Source organism: Telopea speciosissima, chromosome 7, assembly GCF_018873765.1.
Source record: "Telopea speciosissima isolate NSW1024214 ecotype Mountain lineage chromosome 7, Tspe_v1, whole genome shotgun sequence".
NCBI classification, from domain to species: Eukaryota; Viridiplantae; Streptophyta; class Magnoliopsida; order Proteales; family Proteaceae; genus Telopea; species Telopea speciosissima.
This window is the reverse complement of record NC_057922.1, coordinates 6,304,584-6,320,792: the sequence shown is the minus strand read 5'-3', so window position 1 is coordinate 6,320,792 and position 16,209 is coordinate 6,304,584. Positions and strand designations below refer to the sequence as shown.

Below are 16,209 nucleotides of genomic sequence, written 5' to 3'. Positions count from 1 at the left end.
TGTGCATCCCTGCATTCCAAGCTAAGTATCACTATAGTCCCTTTAGTTAGATAGATCCGTTATGTTATAACGGATTCCAATATTTTTAACATTGGTGGACCATTCTACCCATTGATAGGATAGAATGACAAAAATGCCCTTATTTGAAAAAAAAAAAAACCTTGCAAATCATCTTTCCAAATCCATTCATCTTCCCAAATCGATTTGGGAAGAATGAGTTGCAAGTATCTTTCAACCCATTTGCAATCATTCCTGAAAATCCCTTTGATTGAACCCATTTGTAATCATCCCTTGAAATTTGTATACGGTCAACTCAAGAACTCTGTTTATGTCTCTAATTTCTAATATATAATATGTCTTTCTTCTATCAAAAAACAAAAAAAAAATTTGACCATCATACACCGTTCCTAGACCGATACCTAAAACCATGGGAGGAAACGACGAAGGGAGTAAGTGCGGTTTTGAATTCTTTAATCTTCAGGCGACTTTCACGATATTATACGGCTCCCCTGCCCTTTATCTCTCTCTTTCTTATGCATTTTGTTTATTTAATGGGTGGGTCCCCTTGTGATGAGGAACAGTAATAAAGAGATGATTTATATGGATTGAGAGCGAGCAGAGTGTGAGCAAGAAAAGATGGAAATCAGCGAGGATGTAGTAATCGTAGGGGCGGGGATCGCAGGCCTTGCAACGGCCTTAGCTCTAAAGAGGGTCGGTGTTCGATGCTTGGTGCTGGAGAAGTCGCCGGAGCTCCGAGCCACTGGTGCAGCCATCAGCCTCTTATCCAATGGATGGGTTGCTCTCCATCATCTCGGTGTTGCTCACAAGCTCACCTCTTCTCCTCCTTCATTGAAGTGAGCTCCACCTCTCTCTCTCTCTCTCTCTAGCTGATTTTAGTTTAATCGGAAAGATCTATGTAATCTATTAACTAACCAGCATGCATGGAATTCAGGGGAGTCGTCACCAATGTCGCTAATGGAGCTACTCAAGAAGTTTCTTATACTGGGGTTCAACGGATTCAAGGGTTGGTTACCTCTATCTCGTTACTACAATAACTATAGTTCCCTCAAACCTCAAAGCTCACAAATCACAGAGTCTAGTTGAAGAGCTCAATACCCAATTCAGCGGCGATCTCGCAATTAAAGAACCTTTCAATTCCTTGATTGTCTGAGCCCTATAAACCACAAGACCCTCCTGTTTCTTTAATTTCAGTTGCCTGAAGAGATGAGCTATCTTTTGATAACTTTTGTGCTTTCCAACATCTTGATTCTTGACAGATCCTTAAAAGAATCAGGCAAATGATAAATCTTCTCATAAAATGCTTAATTAACCAACTAACGAAGCACACACTTGCACACCAGATGAATCCAATATACACTTTATTTTCTCAGTTTTATCAATAATCTACACCGAGAAAAAATCTGCATCAATACATAGGATTTACGAGAAACAGAGTTGCCTCGCAACTCATAGCATTCTTGAATGACCCGTTGAGTTTTGAGTCAACTGATTAAGTTTAAAACAAAATAATTGAATCTAACTTTTATTTGGGGCTATGTGGAATCCAGGAAGCAAAATGAACATAGAATGGTCCACAGGAAAGCCCTGTTGGAGGCTCTAGCAGAAGAGTTACCCCTTGGAACCATCCGTTTTTCCTCAAAGCTCATCTCCATCCATACCCACATAACAAATGAAGGCTTTTCCATTGCCACTCTGCAACTAGACGATGGAACTATCATCAAAGCCAAGGTAAATATGATGGAAGACTCAGAGCGTAAGAGGTTCAAATTCTCATAATTGTCTTAGCTTGTGTGAAATTGAAAGAAGTATTTGTACTATGGCCATGTCCCATGACAGGTCTTGGTAGGGTGTGATGGATTGCACTCAGTGGTGGGCAAGTGGTTGGGACTCAAGGCTCCAGTGCATTCAGGCCGGGTAGCAGTGCGTGGCTTAACTGTGTTTCCTCAGGGACATGGATTTAAACAGGAATTCCAACAGTTCGTAAAAACTGGATTAAGGGCTGCTTTTGTTCCCGTAAATGATAAAGATCTTTATTGGTACATGAATTATCATTCTAGCTCCACAGGCAAGTTATTATCTTTCTCCATGTCTTAGTTCTCTTACTATAGTAGGCCTTGTTATAACTCAGTCATGATGAGAAGAAATGCTGTTTACTATAAGCAGGATTATAAATTGTAAACCAACTTGTTTTCGAAAGTTATCAAATATAAGAAATTCTTGGGTTATACTTCATACAACATCGACCATAACTTGGATGGTCTGTTGTCTATAAATTATGTAGGTGCTTCAATCGGACGGTTTGGTCCGATTTCGGTCAGGCTGAACTGATCTTCGTTCTCAACAGGGCCAAACCAAGCCAGTCGGATAAGACGAGGATCGTTTTGGTCTGGTTCGGTTTTGGGTTGGGCTAATGAGCTCTTATCGATTTATTATCAGATCAAAGTACTTTTTATTATTTTTATTGGGATTTTATCTGGCTTGGTTTTCTATCGGTTTCAATTTCGATCAGTCCATTTCATTTGGTCCAGTAGGTTTGGCTTTTATTGGTTTCATAAAAGCCCAGACCGAAGCCAGTCCCATAAGGACTCGGTTTGGATCAATTCAGAATGAACCGGTCAATTTGGTTTGTCTGACCGGTTTGGACTGAAATTTGACACCCCTAATTATGAAAACAAAAGACTCATCCTGTTAGTTATTTCAGGTGAAGAGTTTGGAGGAGACCCTAAACTGATTCTAAGGGTAGTGAAAGAGAACTTAGCAAAGGACTTCCCTCCAACATACCTAGAGGTTGTCTGGCATGCTGACCTTGCTACAGTGAATTGGGCTCCTTTGATGTATAGGCAGCCACGGAATGTCATACGGGGTCACCTTTGCAAGGGGAACATAACAGTTGCAGGAGATGCAATGCACCCGATGACACCCGGTCTTGGCCAAGGTGGAGGTTCAGCACTTGAGGATGCAGTTGTTCTTGGCCGACACATTGGGAATTCATTCCTCCAAAATGGGCGGCAAATCATGCCAGCTGATGTGGAAAGAGCTATAGAAGGGTATGTGAAGGAGAGGAGATGGCGTGTCTCTGGTTTGATCACTGCATCCTATCTTGCAGGCTGGGCACAACAAGTGAAGTCAGGATGGTTGACGAAGCTAATTAGGGATATAATCTTCTATAAGTTGCTTTACAGTTTTATCTTTGGTTCAACATACTTTGATTGTGGGGAGTTGCCTAGAGTTCCATCTAAGGTTGAATAGAGCTTCTGATCCCTTAGTTATCATGTGTTTGAGGTTGATGCAGTTCTATGGGAAGAATAGTTTATGGTCTTAAAATGTTGTTGTAAAAGGCTTTTAGATAGAGATGTGATGTGTAGATTCAGTCTCGTTACATAAACCCTTTTAGTTGCTTTTTGGCTCTCAAGTATGGACAGAGTTAATGTCATTACTCTTACCTGTTTACTCTGTCAGGTAATGGCAATAGGAAGAATGCCTGCACTACAAAAGGTATGATTGAATTCCACAAATTTCCCTACTTATTCCTAAGTGGTTTTGAAAAATCTATCACTTATTTTTTGGTAAAATGCTGAAGTAAAAGGTTAAATAAACAAAGAGAAGAAGGCGGGGCACGCGATCGAAGTGTACACGTTCTCTCACAGCCTTTATCTTCTCTCTTTTCATTTACTGATGTGAGCCTCCTGTGTACGACTTGATTCCTACAAAACATCTCTCTCTCTCTCTCTCTCACTATCCAGGCATGTATATTGCCAATACGGGGTTGGTGGGTCTCTTTTCGCTTACATGCTTGGGTGTTTGGGTTAAATGGGTGATGCAGGCCCAAGCCCATCAAGTCTATAAGGCCCAGGGCCTAGTTAAGTTTAAGACCATCAGACAAAAAAAAAAAACCAATCCAAGATCAACAAAAGCTTTGCTAGTGGACAAGTCTCTACAATGCCTCTTGAATTTTTTAGTATTTGATGATGTGGCATCCACTTTCAAATTGTATTTGGCTAAGTTCTTCTCCTCTTGAATCTTCCTTTGTAGATAGCATCAAAGCTAATCGATCATTTATAGTTGGATTATTAATTGACCAGTAATAATATTTGGTTGTAGTTGGGTAGGCTCCTGACCAAGATCTCTTGATACCATTAATCAATCATTTATAGCCTGTCCGTTTATAGTCGGGTTAGGCAATTAGCCCGTTTGTAGTTCAATTACCTTGAGCCCAATTATGGATCAATAATTGATGGATCCAATAAAAGCATGTCCATGCCTTGATTTATGAGGCCCAATTACCTAAATGGTTGACAACGATGTAGGGCCTGGGGACCTATTTGGATCAATTTAAATCGATTCAACTAAACCGGTTGACACCCCACCTCTTGAGTTTATACTCTGGCATGGGAATATGGATACCCTTTTTGTGCCATTTGGCTTGATCGGATGAGCCACCCATATGGGATGTGTCATTTCCCCTGCTTCAATCACTAGCATGATTTGAGGTATTGGTATCGGATTGATCGATATTGATTATTGGTTGATCACATATCGATGGATCGATATAGATAAAAGGGTAAAAATGTAAAATAATTTGATTTTTTTTTATTTTTTTGGTCAAAGACAAAGATTTTTATTAAAAGAAATTTTGACCCATTGGAGGATTTACAAGGATGGAGGTGGGTTAGACCACCTAAAACGAGACAAATCCACAAACATGCAAAACACATACAAAAGATAAATTATTACAAAGAGTTAAAATATCATCAATTACAAATTGCGATGCCCAATCCGATTTTTTAGAAGAGAAGAAAAACACAAGAATAAATCTGTCTGAGATCAATTCAGGTCGATCCCAATCGATATCGGATTGATATCGACGGAGTCCTATGTCGATCCCGACATCGATTACTAAAACCCTAATGACCTGATCATGAGCCTTTTTTCCGTATTAATATCTTATTAATCACCTGAAATGGATCATATAAGCCTTGCCAAAAAAGAAAAAAAAAGAAATGGATCATATAAGACAAAAATCAATAATAAAAAATGATATCCCTGAACATTAGTCATGGAAGCACGGTCTCTGATTGGTATAACAAACTAACCAACCATAGCTTCGTAACCTAATGAAAATTAACTCCTTAATCCTTTATTATTAGTCTTCCTCTAATTAAAAAGGTTAATGATCAATTATTATGGTAGCTGCAATATGTCGTCCTTCCTTGGGAATGTGAAATACTGAGGACTATCACTGTTTCTTTCAAAACGGTTCAACCAAGCTCCGTAGTCTCCGTTAAAATCGAGGACTCAAGCATTTCGTTCTTCTTCGTTACAGATCAAAACCAGGTCAGTTTGCGTCGGATCTTTGCTCGTTTGTGGTTCTCCTTGGGATAATCGATGGTTCCGAATTGCGGTTAATTCAAATGTTGGTTTTCGAAATAGATTCTTGTAGGAAACCTGAAGTCCATGATATTCGGTAACTGTTGTTGTGTTTGTCATGGTGATCATTGGTTCTTGTATTGCTTTCCGGAGACTGAAAACTGAAATTCCTGGTTTCATCGCTTAGAGCTTCTCAGTGTTGGTATTAATTTAGTACTGTGAACTGTTCAGAATTTTATGAAGAAAGGTACTTCAGAGGTCAAAACATTCTTTCTTAGGGATTTGGCGGTTTTGCAAAACTTTGAAGGTCCCCCCCCCCCCCCCAACCCCCCGAGCTTTTAATGTCCTTTTAATAAAGAGCGTTATCTTTCTGTCATGGACAAAGTGTGGGTACGTGTGGACTTGCAGGTTCTTTGCTTTCAGTTTTGATTTATTCTCGGGGGTGAGCTGTTAAACCTTGTTTGAATGCGTGCTTCCCTTCCTGTATGCTTTACGTGTTTGATTGACTGTTAGGTGTAAGGAAGGAGCTTTACTGGTCAGTGAATCGATCGAGAAAGACCCAGACAGGTCTCCATCTTCAAGTTTTGATGTCAACTTCCCCTCATTTCTGGCGGCTCTCTATTGCCTTAGCCTTTGATCTTCAGATTGTAGGAGGAGTCAGGTCAGAATTCTTCACGTGAAGGCAATTGGAGTTCTGCTCAAGTCCGGTTCTATTGTTGAAACTACGCTTGTCACTCTATGAAATGGAGAGCAAAGAGATTGGGCCTTCACGGAAAGGTTCAGAAGGTGAAGCTATTACAAGCCAGGTAGTGGAGGCTGTCGGACAAGCTGTTCGTGATGTTTCTATAGATGGCAGAGCCTTACCGTACCCAGAGAAACAGAGCACATCTGATTCTCCGCATGTGGCGAAAGATGAGCAGAGTTATTTGCATTATTCATCTGCTGTGGAGATCTTTCAGTCGGAAGATGTCGGTTCTTCACCACATAGAAGTAAGTATATAAACACACTGAGTTGTTTATTTATAATTTGCATCTGAGAATTTAGGAACAGGTTTAAAGAAAAGGAAGGAGGCGCCAACCTAGTCACCTTATTCAGTAACCTTTTGTTTTTGTTTTCTTCTCTTATTCTCTTAAACATAACAAAAATTCAATTTACTAAACAAATTGAAATAGAGGGAATGTCTGTAGTGAGATTGTGATATAGCTTGCTCACAGTAATTCATTCCACTGATAGACATACTGTCACTAAACTTTCAGAACTTGTAAAATTTTTCCCCATGGTTTCTGCTTTAATTTATTGATTGAATAAATTATCTAATAACTAACTAGTACAGTAGGTAGGGTTTAAAATTTGAACCACAATCAAAACACTGGAGTATCCGAATTATCACATTATACGGTGATCATGGATAAACTCAGAACCACTATGTTGTTCTGATGTTCACTTTTATTTCCCGTCTCATTTTCTGGTGTTATCCTGGTATTTTGATTATTTTTTCCCTTGGCTGCTAAATTATTGGAAGTCAAAAGAGTCATTTCTTAATCTTTTTTTTTTTTTTTGCAACTTTCAGACTCCAAGCCCCTGCAAGGATATCTTGTTATCATCCTATCAGATGTAGAACATCCACTTGCAGTAGAGCTTTTGTTACTACAAGCAGAGTTCTGCATCCTGGTTGGACTGCACCAAGATATACCTGTTAATCTGATTCTATCTTTCACTTGCATTTCTTTCTGTATGAATGCTAGGAGTGGAATATTCTGCCATGTGACTAGCCCTCTCTTGAAACCCAAAACTCCCAGGAGTAAACCAGAGAGAACCCAAGAAAACGCACTCTCTCTCTCCCAGGAGTGAACCAGAGAGAACCCAAGAAAACTCACTCTCTCTCTCTCTCTCTCTCTCTCTCACGAAAGATAAGTGTATTATATATGTATAGCTATGGCAGGATATGCATAGCCCCTCGCCTATCCCATATTTTCCTTGTCATAGGAGGACTCAGAGAGATAAATTGGACGGGTGATGGTAGTTAGAGCCACTGAGAGGTATTTTGTGACCCGGGTTTCACATCAAATTGGTATCAGAGTTAATTTCTGCAGCCATGGATTCTTTGTGTTCAAGTTTAGAGTTCCCTTGCCCAACAGAAAGCTTGTATTTTGTTTATTGATGAAGGGCAAATCGAAAATTTTGTCTCGCGATCTGTGGTAGAGATGCTATCAAAGACCAACCAGATCATTGTTGAGTCTAAGGATGATGTCTTCGTCGAATTCTCCGTTTCTCAGCATTGTGACCGTGGTTAATGTGAAGTGTTTGATTCTCCTCAATGCACTATTAAATTGGGTTGAGAATAGTTGGAAGAACGAAAAGGCGTATAATTTTGTGCCCCTACAACCTTTTCACATGTGCCAAACATTCATTCTTCAAGGATTAGTTGATGAAGTCTGCTCAAAGCCGAAATAGGCAACACCGGTGATGCAACCTCAACAAGAACAACCAATAGTATGGCAACGGAAGACAAGAAGATTGTGAAACAAATACATACCATTGGAAGCCAGGGAGCGGAAGTCATTCCCCATCAACAGTTCATTCTTCCCCACGATTTTCCAGCCATTGATGCAACTCCAGAGCTTTATATTTTGAATCTTATTCAAGTTATATACAAGGAGAAGATAGCTTCCGTTCGTGTGCTTTTATTTCTACCATTCTACAAAACTCTTGGGTGAGTTTTTCTCAACACGGGGGGAATTGATGCAGGAGCACTTCTGTGGACCAAGCTGAACCTGTTTGAGAGCCCCGACCGAGAACGGGTCGAAGTTTGACTGTGGTCCAATAGAATATCTAGGCTTTAATGGGAATAACACTGTAATATTTTATTTATTCATTTTATTTGGTAGGAGATAGCTATGGGGAGATGGTAGTTTCCTATTTGGAGTTGCTTTCTTACTTTCTAATTTTTAGTAGTTTTAGTTTCTTATATATGCTGTAACCATGATAGAGTTTTCATGAAAAGAATGAATTGAGTTGTCTGGTTGAGGCCTATGTGGCGTGCATATGCAAACTTCCCCCCTTCTTCTTGTGCAATCTCTCTGTCTATTCTTCTTGTTCTTCTATTATTCCTCCCTACCATGTTATGGCGATTGATAGTCACTCGATTTGGCGGCTGTTCTCCTTCACATCTTATTCTTTCTCCCTCCTATTTTGGGAATAAGACCCCCGAACCCTAGGGTGACCTGAACCTTAGGTTTCCTGCCCTTAGTTTCATCCTTGCTGCGAGATATCCATCTGGATCCATATCTGAACTTGCAACTCTAGCTGGTTCCTGTTTCAGCAAAGCTCTATTAGTCTTCAAGCTGTCAGAAGCCTTATCTTGAAGTTTCAAATCCGTGGGAGATGAATCGAGTGATTTCTTCTCTTGAAATCAATTCTGGTTTTTCTGCCATGACGGTTTCCAGAGGTTGAAGACAACCTCGTCTTCTCCCCAACCCCCAAGATTTGTGATTGCTTACTTTATTATTTTATTTTCCTTCAATGGCCTCCTCGTCTCGCTGAACTCTATTTCATCCTTTAGTCATAATTAGTTTTGTCTTATGCTCTTTTCCTTTTGTTGAAGATAACTTCCCCTCCCCATGATATGCTAGCTCTTTAACTTTATTTCCTCACTTTCCAAAATATCCCTCCTCCTCTCCTTATTTACTTCTTACCAATATTTTACTTTCCATTCCAAGTTTACCCCTCCCCCCTTTATACGTTACCCCACTTGTGTCCCTTCTCTTATAGTGTGAACTGATAAATTATAAGATTGCCATTCCTTTCAATTGGCTGAGTTCTATCATTTGGGGTGGGCCCATCTTGAACCCAATAGGGTATTTGTGACTCATGTTTCACATCATTTCTATGTACACATAAACAGTACAGGGCATTGCTTTAAGTTCTATGAGACAACTGATAGGAATTTAGGTGCTGTTATAATTATCATTATTTTTCTTAGATGGTTATTATTTGGGAGAATTCTTACCTTAATCAGAAACAAAGAATGTTATAGTGCTTGCCTTGTGGTTATTATCTTATTCTGTGATAATCCCATGTAGTAATTTCCATGCTTTTCAATTACTGATCCCATTTTATATCGGTTGAAAATGGAATATATATATATGTAAAGTGTGTATTATACGAATACTGATTCTAAACCATGTCTCTTGAAGGCTTGGAGCACTTCAATACTGCACCAGTGGTTGGTCACAAAGATCTGTCAGTTGAGAGCCATGAAGCTCTGTTATTTAGGTCTAAGACAGGGAAAAAGGAAAGTTCAAAGCGTGACTTGAAATTGGACAGATTGTCAGAAAGTCAAAAGGTAAATATCTGAATTGCAGTATGTGCATTTGTCTATGCACTTTACTGCGTCTGAATTCATGTCTGCTGACATTTATATACACATGACTTTATGATTCTCTGATTAAAAGGACTTGCTATGCAGTTTACTGCATCTGAATTCATGTCTGCTGACATTTATATAAACCTGACTTTATGATTCTGTGATTAAAAGGACTTGCTATGCAGTTATATACCCATAACTGGATGAATATTTGTGATTTCATGTTGCATCCTTTTATACATCTGTGATGCCTGTGTTGTATTGTTCATCTCTAGTTTCCATTTTCTGTTGTCCAAGCACACATAAAATCCAAACTTTTATTTCATCATCCTTGTATCTTACTGTTTTTGTACTTCTACCAGCACCATGTTTCCTTGCTGTCAGGTTATTTGTTGGTTAACTTCTAACATATGTTCTATCCTGTCATCTCCCATGTGTTAATTACTTCCTATTCTGTATTTATCTTCTTTATAACTACTAGTTTAATTGGTTCTCAGAAAAAATTGATTGTGAACCTGGTCAAAATCCAAAATGACGGGACTGTTGAGGTTGATGTGGCTCGAAGTGCACCTGTAGCTTCAGAATTGCTGGAGCTTGATGCTGTTCATCAAACACTGACTACTATTGAAGATACCGCTATTGGATTCAATAAATCAATTCCAATACTGAAAATTGCCATGCTTGTGGTGGGTACGAGAGGAGATGTTCAAGCTTTCCTAGCTATGGCAAAGAGACTTCAGGCATGTTTGTCACGAGTCTTTGTTTTCACTTTTTGAGTTGTCTGTTTGGAAGAATCACATGTGAACCGTTTAGAACTTCTGCATATTAATGAATCATTAATGTATGTTTATCAACTTTGTTATGCTTTTGGATTCTGATATGTATATGTTGAATAGCTTTATATTGCATTTTCCAGATATGCACAATAAGGTGAAAGTTAGGTGTGAATTATTTGATTGTCCAATTTTGTGATTAATTTTGATAATCATAAATTCTGGATGGAATTCATCAGAAAGTATGATCACAGTCCGGCTAACTTCAAGGAATAAAAGGCTATTTTCAACCTCCTTATAGCTTTATCTGTTTATTAATATAGTGCCTTTAGGGATGGAAATGGGGCTGGTTTGGTATGGATATCACAATGCCATACCTGATGGTTCCCCCTATTTTACAAGGCACCTGTGGAGTGAGATTTCCTTGGATTTTTCAAATACCATACACATCCCGTATCGGCGTATCCAATAAAGGCTTTACCATAACCAAACCACTGGGAGCCACTTTAGCTGGTCTTGCCTAATACTGTTATATAGTGGAACAGTCGAACAGAGTTTAGATGGGATGACTTCTATTGAGTTGAGTTTTGGATAGTGTAAATGACTTGAATTGTGGAAATACAAAATACTCTCCACCATACGTGCACATTTGAACATCAATGACATAGAAATTTCACAATTTATAATTTGTGAGCCACTCTTAGGGTACCCAGTATCCTCACTCAGATGCTGGCTAATCTGGGGACAGACCTTGCATTATACTTAATTGCCAATTTCAGTGCACAAATTTGCTGAATGTGTGGAAATGCATGATGTTTTGGTAGTATTAATAGTTTAATACATCTGTTAGTAGTTTCTTGAATTCATCACTTCTAAAGACGAATTGGAAGGGGGATAGGAAGATGATCAGGATCTTGCCTCATATTGAGTTAAAGAATCCTTGAAAGCTGGTATTGATGCTTTAATCTTTCCAAACCTTCAAATATTTGTTTTGATTTCTGTAATGGTTGAAATCCCTAGGAAATCTGATTTCCTAAAAGTTTCACCAAAAAAAAAAAAAAAACCAAACTAGTTTTTGGAGGTTATGGGGTTCTCATGGTTGAAATAATTGAAATGGACAAAGATGAGTTGTAATGAGGGGACATCTTGGATTTTTCCCTGGGGGGTGAATAAATTTTCATTACCAAATGACCTGGAGAATGTAAGTAGCAGTTGCATCAAGTATAATATTTCAGGCAGTCCTAAAAGTGTTCAGAGTTATCTCAACCATTTTCCCGTTCCTAGTTTAATCTTCCAAATAAACTATTGGGAAAAAAAAATAATTACTGTAATTCCCAATTTCAAAGAACCTAGTCAAATTATAAGAATAACTAAATCACTCTCATATCCAATCTAACTATGTTCCTTACATAATGTTGGGGCCTAAGGTTTTCCTAATTGTGTTAAATTAATTCCTGCATTGCTCCAGAATTTTGAGACACCAAGAAGACATGAAGAGCATTTTAATGCAACTCATGGGTTCCTGATCAGATAGTCAACCAGAATGTGTGAATCTTTGAAAGCTAATTATTATCTCTATGGGGTTAGGAGTTCAGGTTCTATTTTTGCTCCACCTTTTGGTAGCTGATCTTGGTTTGTTGCTTTGGTTATTTTATTTTGCATTTTAGTAACTTGGGTTGATTCACTTTCTTCGTCGGCAACCATTTATGGTATTGACTGTTGGGGGTAGGATGGCTTGTATTCTGTCTCATGAGTTTGTACCTATATATGTTACCCTATAAATTTGAAGTGAGAATTCTCCATAGAGAGGAGGCATGAGGATGAGAGGCTGTAACCCTATTCGCCATTGTTAGTGAAGCAGTTCTTATCTCATCGTGGACGTAGGCAATCTTACTGAACCACATAAATCTTTGTGTTGCGGCTGTGTGATTGTTTTCTTTCTGTTGTGTGTTTGCTTTTTAGCGTTGTGAACTTGTGATTAGGTTTTTAGGTTCCTACAATTGGAAAATTATTTTGCTTTATATGTTTCAAGTTTCAACTGTAATTATTTTAGTAAAAAAATACATGAGTAGTTGTGTTCTGGTGTATCATAGATTCATAAAGCTTCTTAACCAATCAATTTTTTTATTTTTTTGGTGGATAAAAAATTATTGTTAGAGGAAATCAAACATAAAGGCCCATCATAAAGGGTATGATATCATTGCTGATCTTTGGGGCTTATGATTCTTGGGAGTGGATACTTCGTAGGTAGTCTTTTAGATATACATTGGCTGTCTGTAATTAATTAAAAGTCTTGTAGCCTTGCTCAAGTCTTATGGCAATTCTGTGTTAATTGTTGCATCACCATCACTCCAAATTTATAAGAAAAAGGATCTTGTTACTAGCAGTATATTCTTTTTGAACTTTTTTTTTTTTTGGGCTGGTATTAAACAATAGCTGGTTTACTGTTAACAATTATTGAACTGCAGGAATTTGGTCACCATGTTAGATTGGCAACTCATGCTAACTTCTGCACTTTTGTTCGTTCAGCCGGTATAGAGTTCTATCCACTGGGTGGTGATCCTCGGGTTTTGGCAAGACGTAAGATGTCCCTAGTAAACATTAATCTTTTCAATTTTGTGTTTCAGATGTCTTTTACTACTGCTCTGGTGGAAATTTGATCAATTGGTTTCTTTGTGGCCTTTCTTTATGATTCCCCCATCCTCCCCCAACCCCCCCACCCCCCCCCCCCCCCGGGAAAAAAAATTTATGGGTTGAAGGTCTAATATATCCAACAAATCTATTTCGACCTGCAATGGAAAGAAGTCCCAGATCTTCTGCCTTAATGAGCACCACATATAATTAGTGAAAAACAGATTATGAATGGCACTGTTTGTAGTGTTATAGATCCCTTAAGAAGCCAGTGTGGTGGCTATCTAATTACCCAATGCTGGGATTAGAATAAGCAGCGGTGCTCTAGAACCGTAGATGAAATAGTACTCAAATAAAAAGATGTTTCAGCAACCTGAGTAAGGATAATCCGACGGGGTCCAAAACCTGGTATAACCTGGTTGAATAGACTAGGTATTGTTGGGAGTTTTCCAGCAAAATTGGAGGCTAATTCAAGGGATTTAAAATAATCAGCAGTGTATGAAAATAGTAACTTGATGAAAACATCACTCAGGTTTAGTAACTTCAGGAAACCAGCAGCTAAGATCAAAGAATTGCAAGTGATAATCAAAATAGAAATGAATGAGTATTTCAGAAACAAGACTCAACAGATTTAGCAAGTAGCCAGAATTAGAAAAGAAACTAAAGTGAGGAAAGAATGCTGCTGCAGGAATCAGGGAGGGCTGTGTGCAACCGACCATTAGTAGAATCAATGGGATTGTCTTGGGGTCTACTATAGCACAAGGATCTGTTCAAAACTTAAGAAGAACCTCAGATAACAGTTAGTGGACAGAATAGAACTCAAGAGAAGAAATAGAAGTGTAAAATAGTATGCGCAAGAATGAGTGAAGAGAATCTGACCTTGGGGAAAAAAAAAGAAAAGAGAAGAAGATAGAGAAAGGAAGAGAGATATGGACTAGGCCTCCCACCTAGAACTTGGGGTCTACTATAGCACAAGGATCTGTTCAAAACTTAAGAAGAACCTCAGATAACAGTTAGTGAACAGAATAGAACTCAAGAGAAGAAATAGAAGTGTAAAATAGTATGCGCAAGAATGAGTGAAGAGAATCTGACCTTGGGGAAAAAAAAAAAAAGAACAGAGAAGAAGATAGAGAAAGGAAGAGAGATATGGACTACGTCTCCCACCTAGAACTTGGCCAACGTCCCACCAGTCCTCTTGGAATCCCACCAAGGCTGCTATTGCTTCTTGCAAGAGCATTCTGCATTACATAGAAAAATAACAAGCATAGAGTTATAGTTTATCAAAATCATAGGGGTAGTATTACCCTCTACTCCTTAATTTTTAATCTTGCAATAATACAAGAAAGTAGTAACTCTTAATGCACAAGCAAGAGAGTTCTAGAGAAAACAAAATCGAAGGCTTCTAGACTACTACAAAACAGAAGCTAACCACTTAATCTCGTATAGGCCTCAAATCCCTCATATTTGGGCTTATAGAATTGGCCCATTATATTAGAAAACAGAAAAATACTAAGCACATGACCCATAAAACCATTGGAGACTTAGAATTAAGTCTACTCTGAACCAATATTGAACCATAAAATTGACCCATTATAATAGAAAATTAACCTCTTTTTCATAAAATTGAGAAAGAGGCCATCACAAGATGCTTCCATTGATTTCACATGACACCAAAAGCCAGTCTTCTCAAGATATAGCATACAAAATCAGAGCTATGTCTTCTCCATGTCAGTTCTTTTAATTTATCCAATCTCCCCTCTCCCTAAGTTTTAAATATTGCATTCACTTGGAAAAGTGCCCTCTTAAGGATTTGTTGAGTAATTATGAGAGCTTATTGGGTTTCACCGATCCTATCCCATCTGAATGGGCACACCCAAGGAAGTTTCTCAAAGCACTAGGCTGCTAGCTAACATGCTGATGCAGTGGAAGTCTTTCAAGTCCTTTGCGCCTGGTACCTTCATAATTTAAAGAATGAGAATCATTTAGCCTACCAAAACCTGTCCTTATGGAACTTGTGGAAGACTTCTAATTACATCCTTTATGACATACCAGTATTTGATATAAAATGCATCAGTGAAACCATCTAACCATGGACTTTGAAGACGGGATTAAATCTTATTATTCATAGAGGGTATCATGGAGTAATAGTGGATGGTGATTCTGAAAATGTTGTTGCTTGGTTGTGTAAATCCAGTGAAACCTGAGGAATGCTAATGAAGTGGCTGATGAGTTAGCTAAGCAAGGATTTCTCATCCTAGGTTATGGTTTGGAAGTGGTCTTCCTTTGTGAGGTGCAAATCTTTTGATATCTTGTGTTTTCTGTCATTGTACTACTGGTTGTAGGTTTTATTTTCTCCATTTGGTTTTTTGTATCATTAGCATTCCTGGACGGGGAATATCTATCACACGGCATGTTGAATGGGGCCGAAATTTAGTGGGTACGAAGGTCTCCTCCTCATATGTTAAGTTTCAGCACAAAAGTAGCTGGCAAATTAATGTGGAAAATCTAGTAAGGATAAATCTTCTGAAAGTGATTGAAAAGAAATGGACAGCTGGAAATACAATGGAAAATGGCAATACATGGCAAAGTATATGATTGATTGAGTCTGAAATTTGACAATCAAATCCAGACCATTTCTTTAGATATCCACTAGTCGGAATTGCCTCATCACCTTTTTGACATGGCTCAACTGGGTATGCTGTCAAGTCTGCCTTCCTTGAGAGCTGTCCGGTAAAACTTTTACTTATCCCTCCCCCTCCCGGGAAAAAAAGCCCTGGATTGCCCATCTCCTTTGAGGCCATGTATAATCCCCTCTTCCTCAAATGCTTTCTCTAATGTCTCTATTTAAATTCGAAGCTATTTAGGGTTCTAGAATAGCATGGCTCTGTCCATATGCTCTCATTGACTTCTCAGGTTGGTGTGAAATAACTTCCTCTGGACTGCTTGCAATCTGTCGAGTTCTTAAAGTTTGGCACTTTTTTGCAATTACTTGGTATCTTCCCCCCTCCCCCCCACCCCCGTTAAGTTTCAACCAATTAACTCATACTTTT

General features: G+C 38.6%; 2 protein-coding genes across 3 annotated transcripts in view; both read left to right on the top strand.

Annotated features, from left to right (window-relative positions):
* The first annotated feature begins 590 nt into the window (after window positions 1-590).
* On the top strand, window positions 591-3,364 carry LOC122667072 (monooxygenase 2-like). The gene is made up of 5 exons (XM_043863256.1): window positions 591-854; window positions 953-1,024; window positions 1,569-1,749; window positions 1,858-2,086; window positions 2,723-3,364. The coding sequence occupies exons 1-5, from the start codon at window positions 637-639 to the stop codon at window positions 3,268-3,270; spliced, it is 1,248 nt and encodes a 415-aa protein (XP_043719191.1). The 5' UTR covers window positions 591-636; the 3' UTR covers window positions 3,271-3,364.
* Window positions 3,365-5,753: 2,389 nt separating this feature from the next.
* LOC122667069 (sterol 3-beta-glucosyltransferase UGT80B1-like) overlaps window positions 5,754-16,209 on the top strand; it is a 39,418-nt gene continuing 28,962 nt past the window's right edge. The window contains exons 1-4 of one of the 2 annotated variants that reach the window (XM_043863251.1): window positions 5,754-6,378; window positions 9,586-9,734; window positions 10,253-10,495; window positions 12,997-13,108. In XM_043863251.1, coding sequence (XP_043719186.1) covers window positions 6,132-6,378; window positions 9,586-9,734; window positions 10,253-10,495; window positions 12,997-13,108 — 751 coding nt within the window. In that variant the 5' untranslated portion in view covers window positions 5,754-6,131. The remainder of the gene's footprint in view (window positions 6,379-9,585; window positions 9,735-10,252; window positions 10,496-12,996; window positions 13,109-16,209) is intronic. The other variant, XM_043863250.1, reaches the window with a different exon arrangement.

Excerpts from the sequence above, each read along its gene's own strand:
- LOC122667072 (XM_043863256.1), top strand. The coding sequence starts at position 637 with ATGGAAATCAGCGAGGATGTAGTAATCGTAGGGGCGGGGATCGCAGGC. Across the intron at positions 855-952 it reads TCTTCTCCTCCTTCATTGAA|GGGAGTCGTCACCAATGTCG; the intron begins GTGAGCTCCACC and ends CATGGAATTCAG. Across the intron at positions 1,025-1,568 it reads GGGGTTCAACGGATTCAAGG|GAAGCAAAATGAACATAGAA; the intron begins GTTGGTTACCTC and ends TGTGGAATCCAG.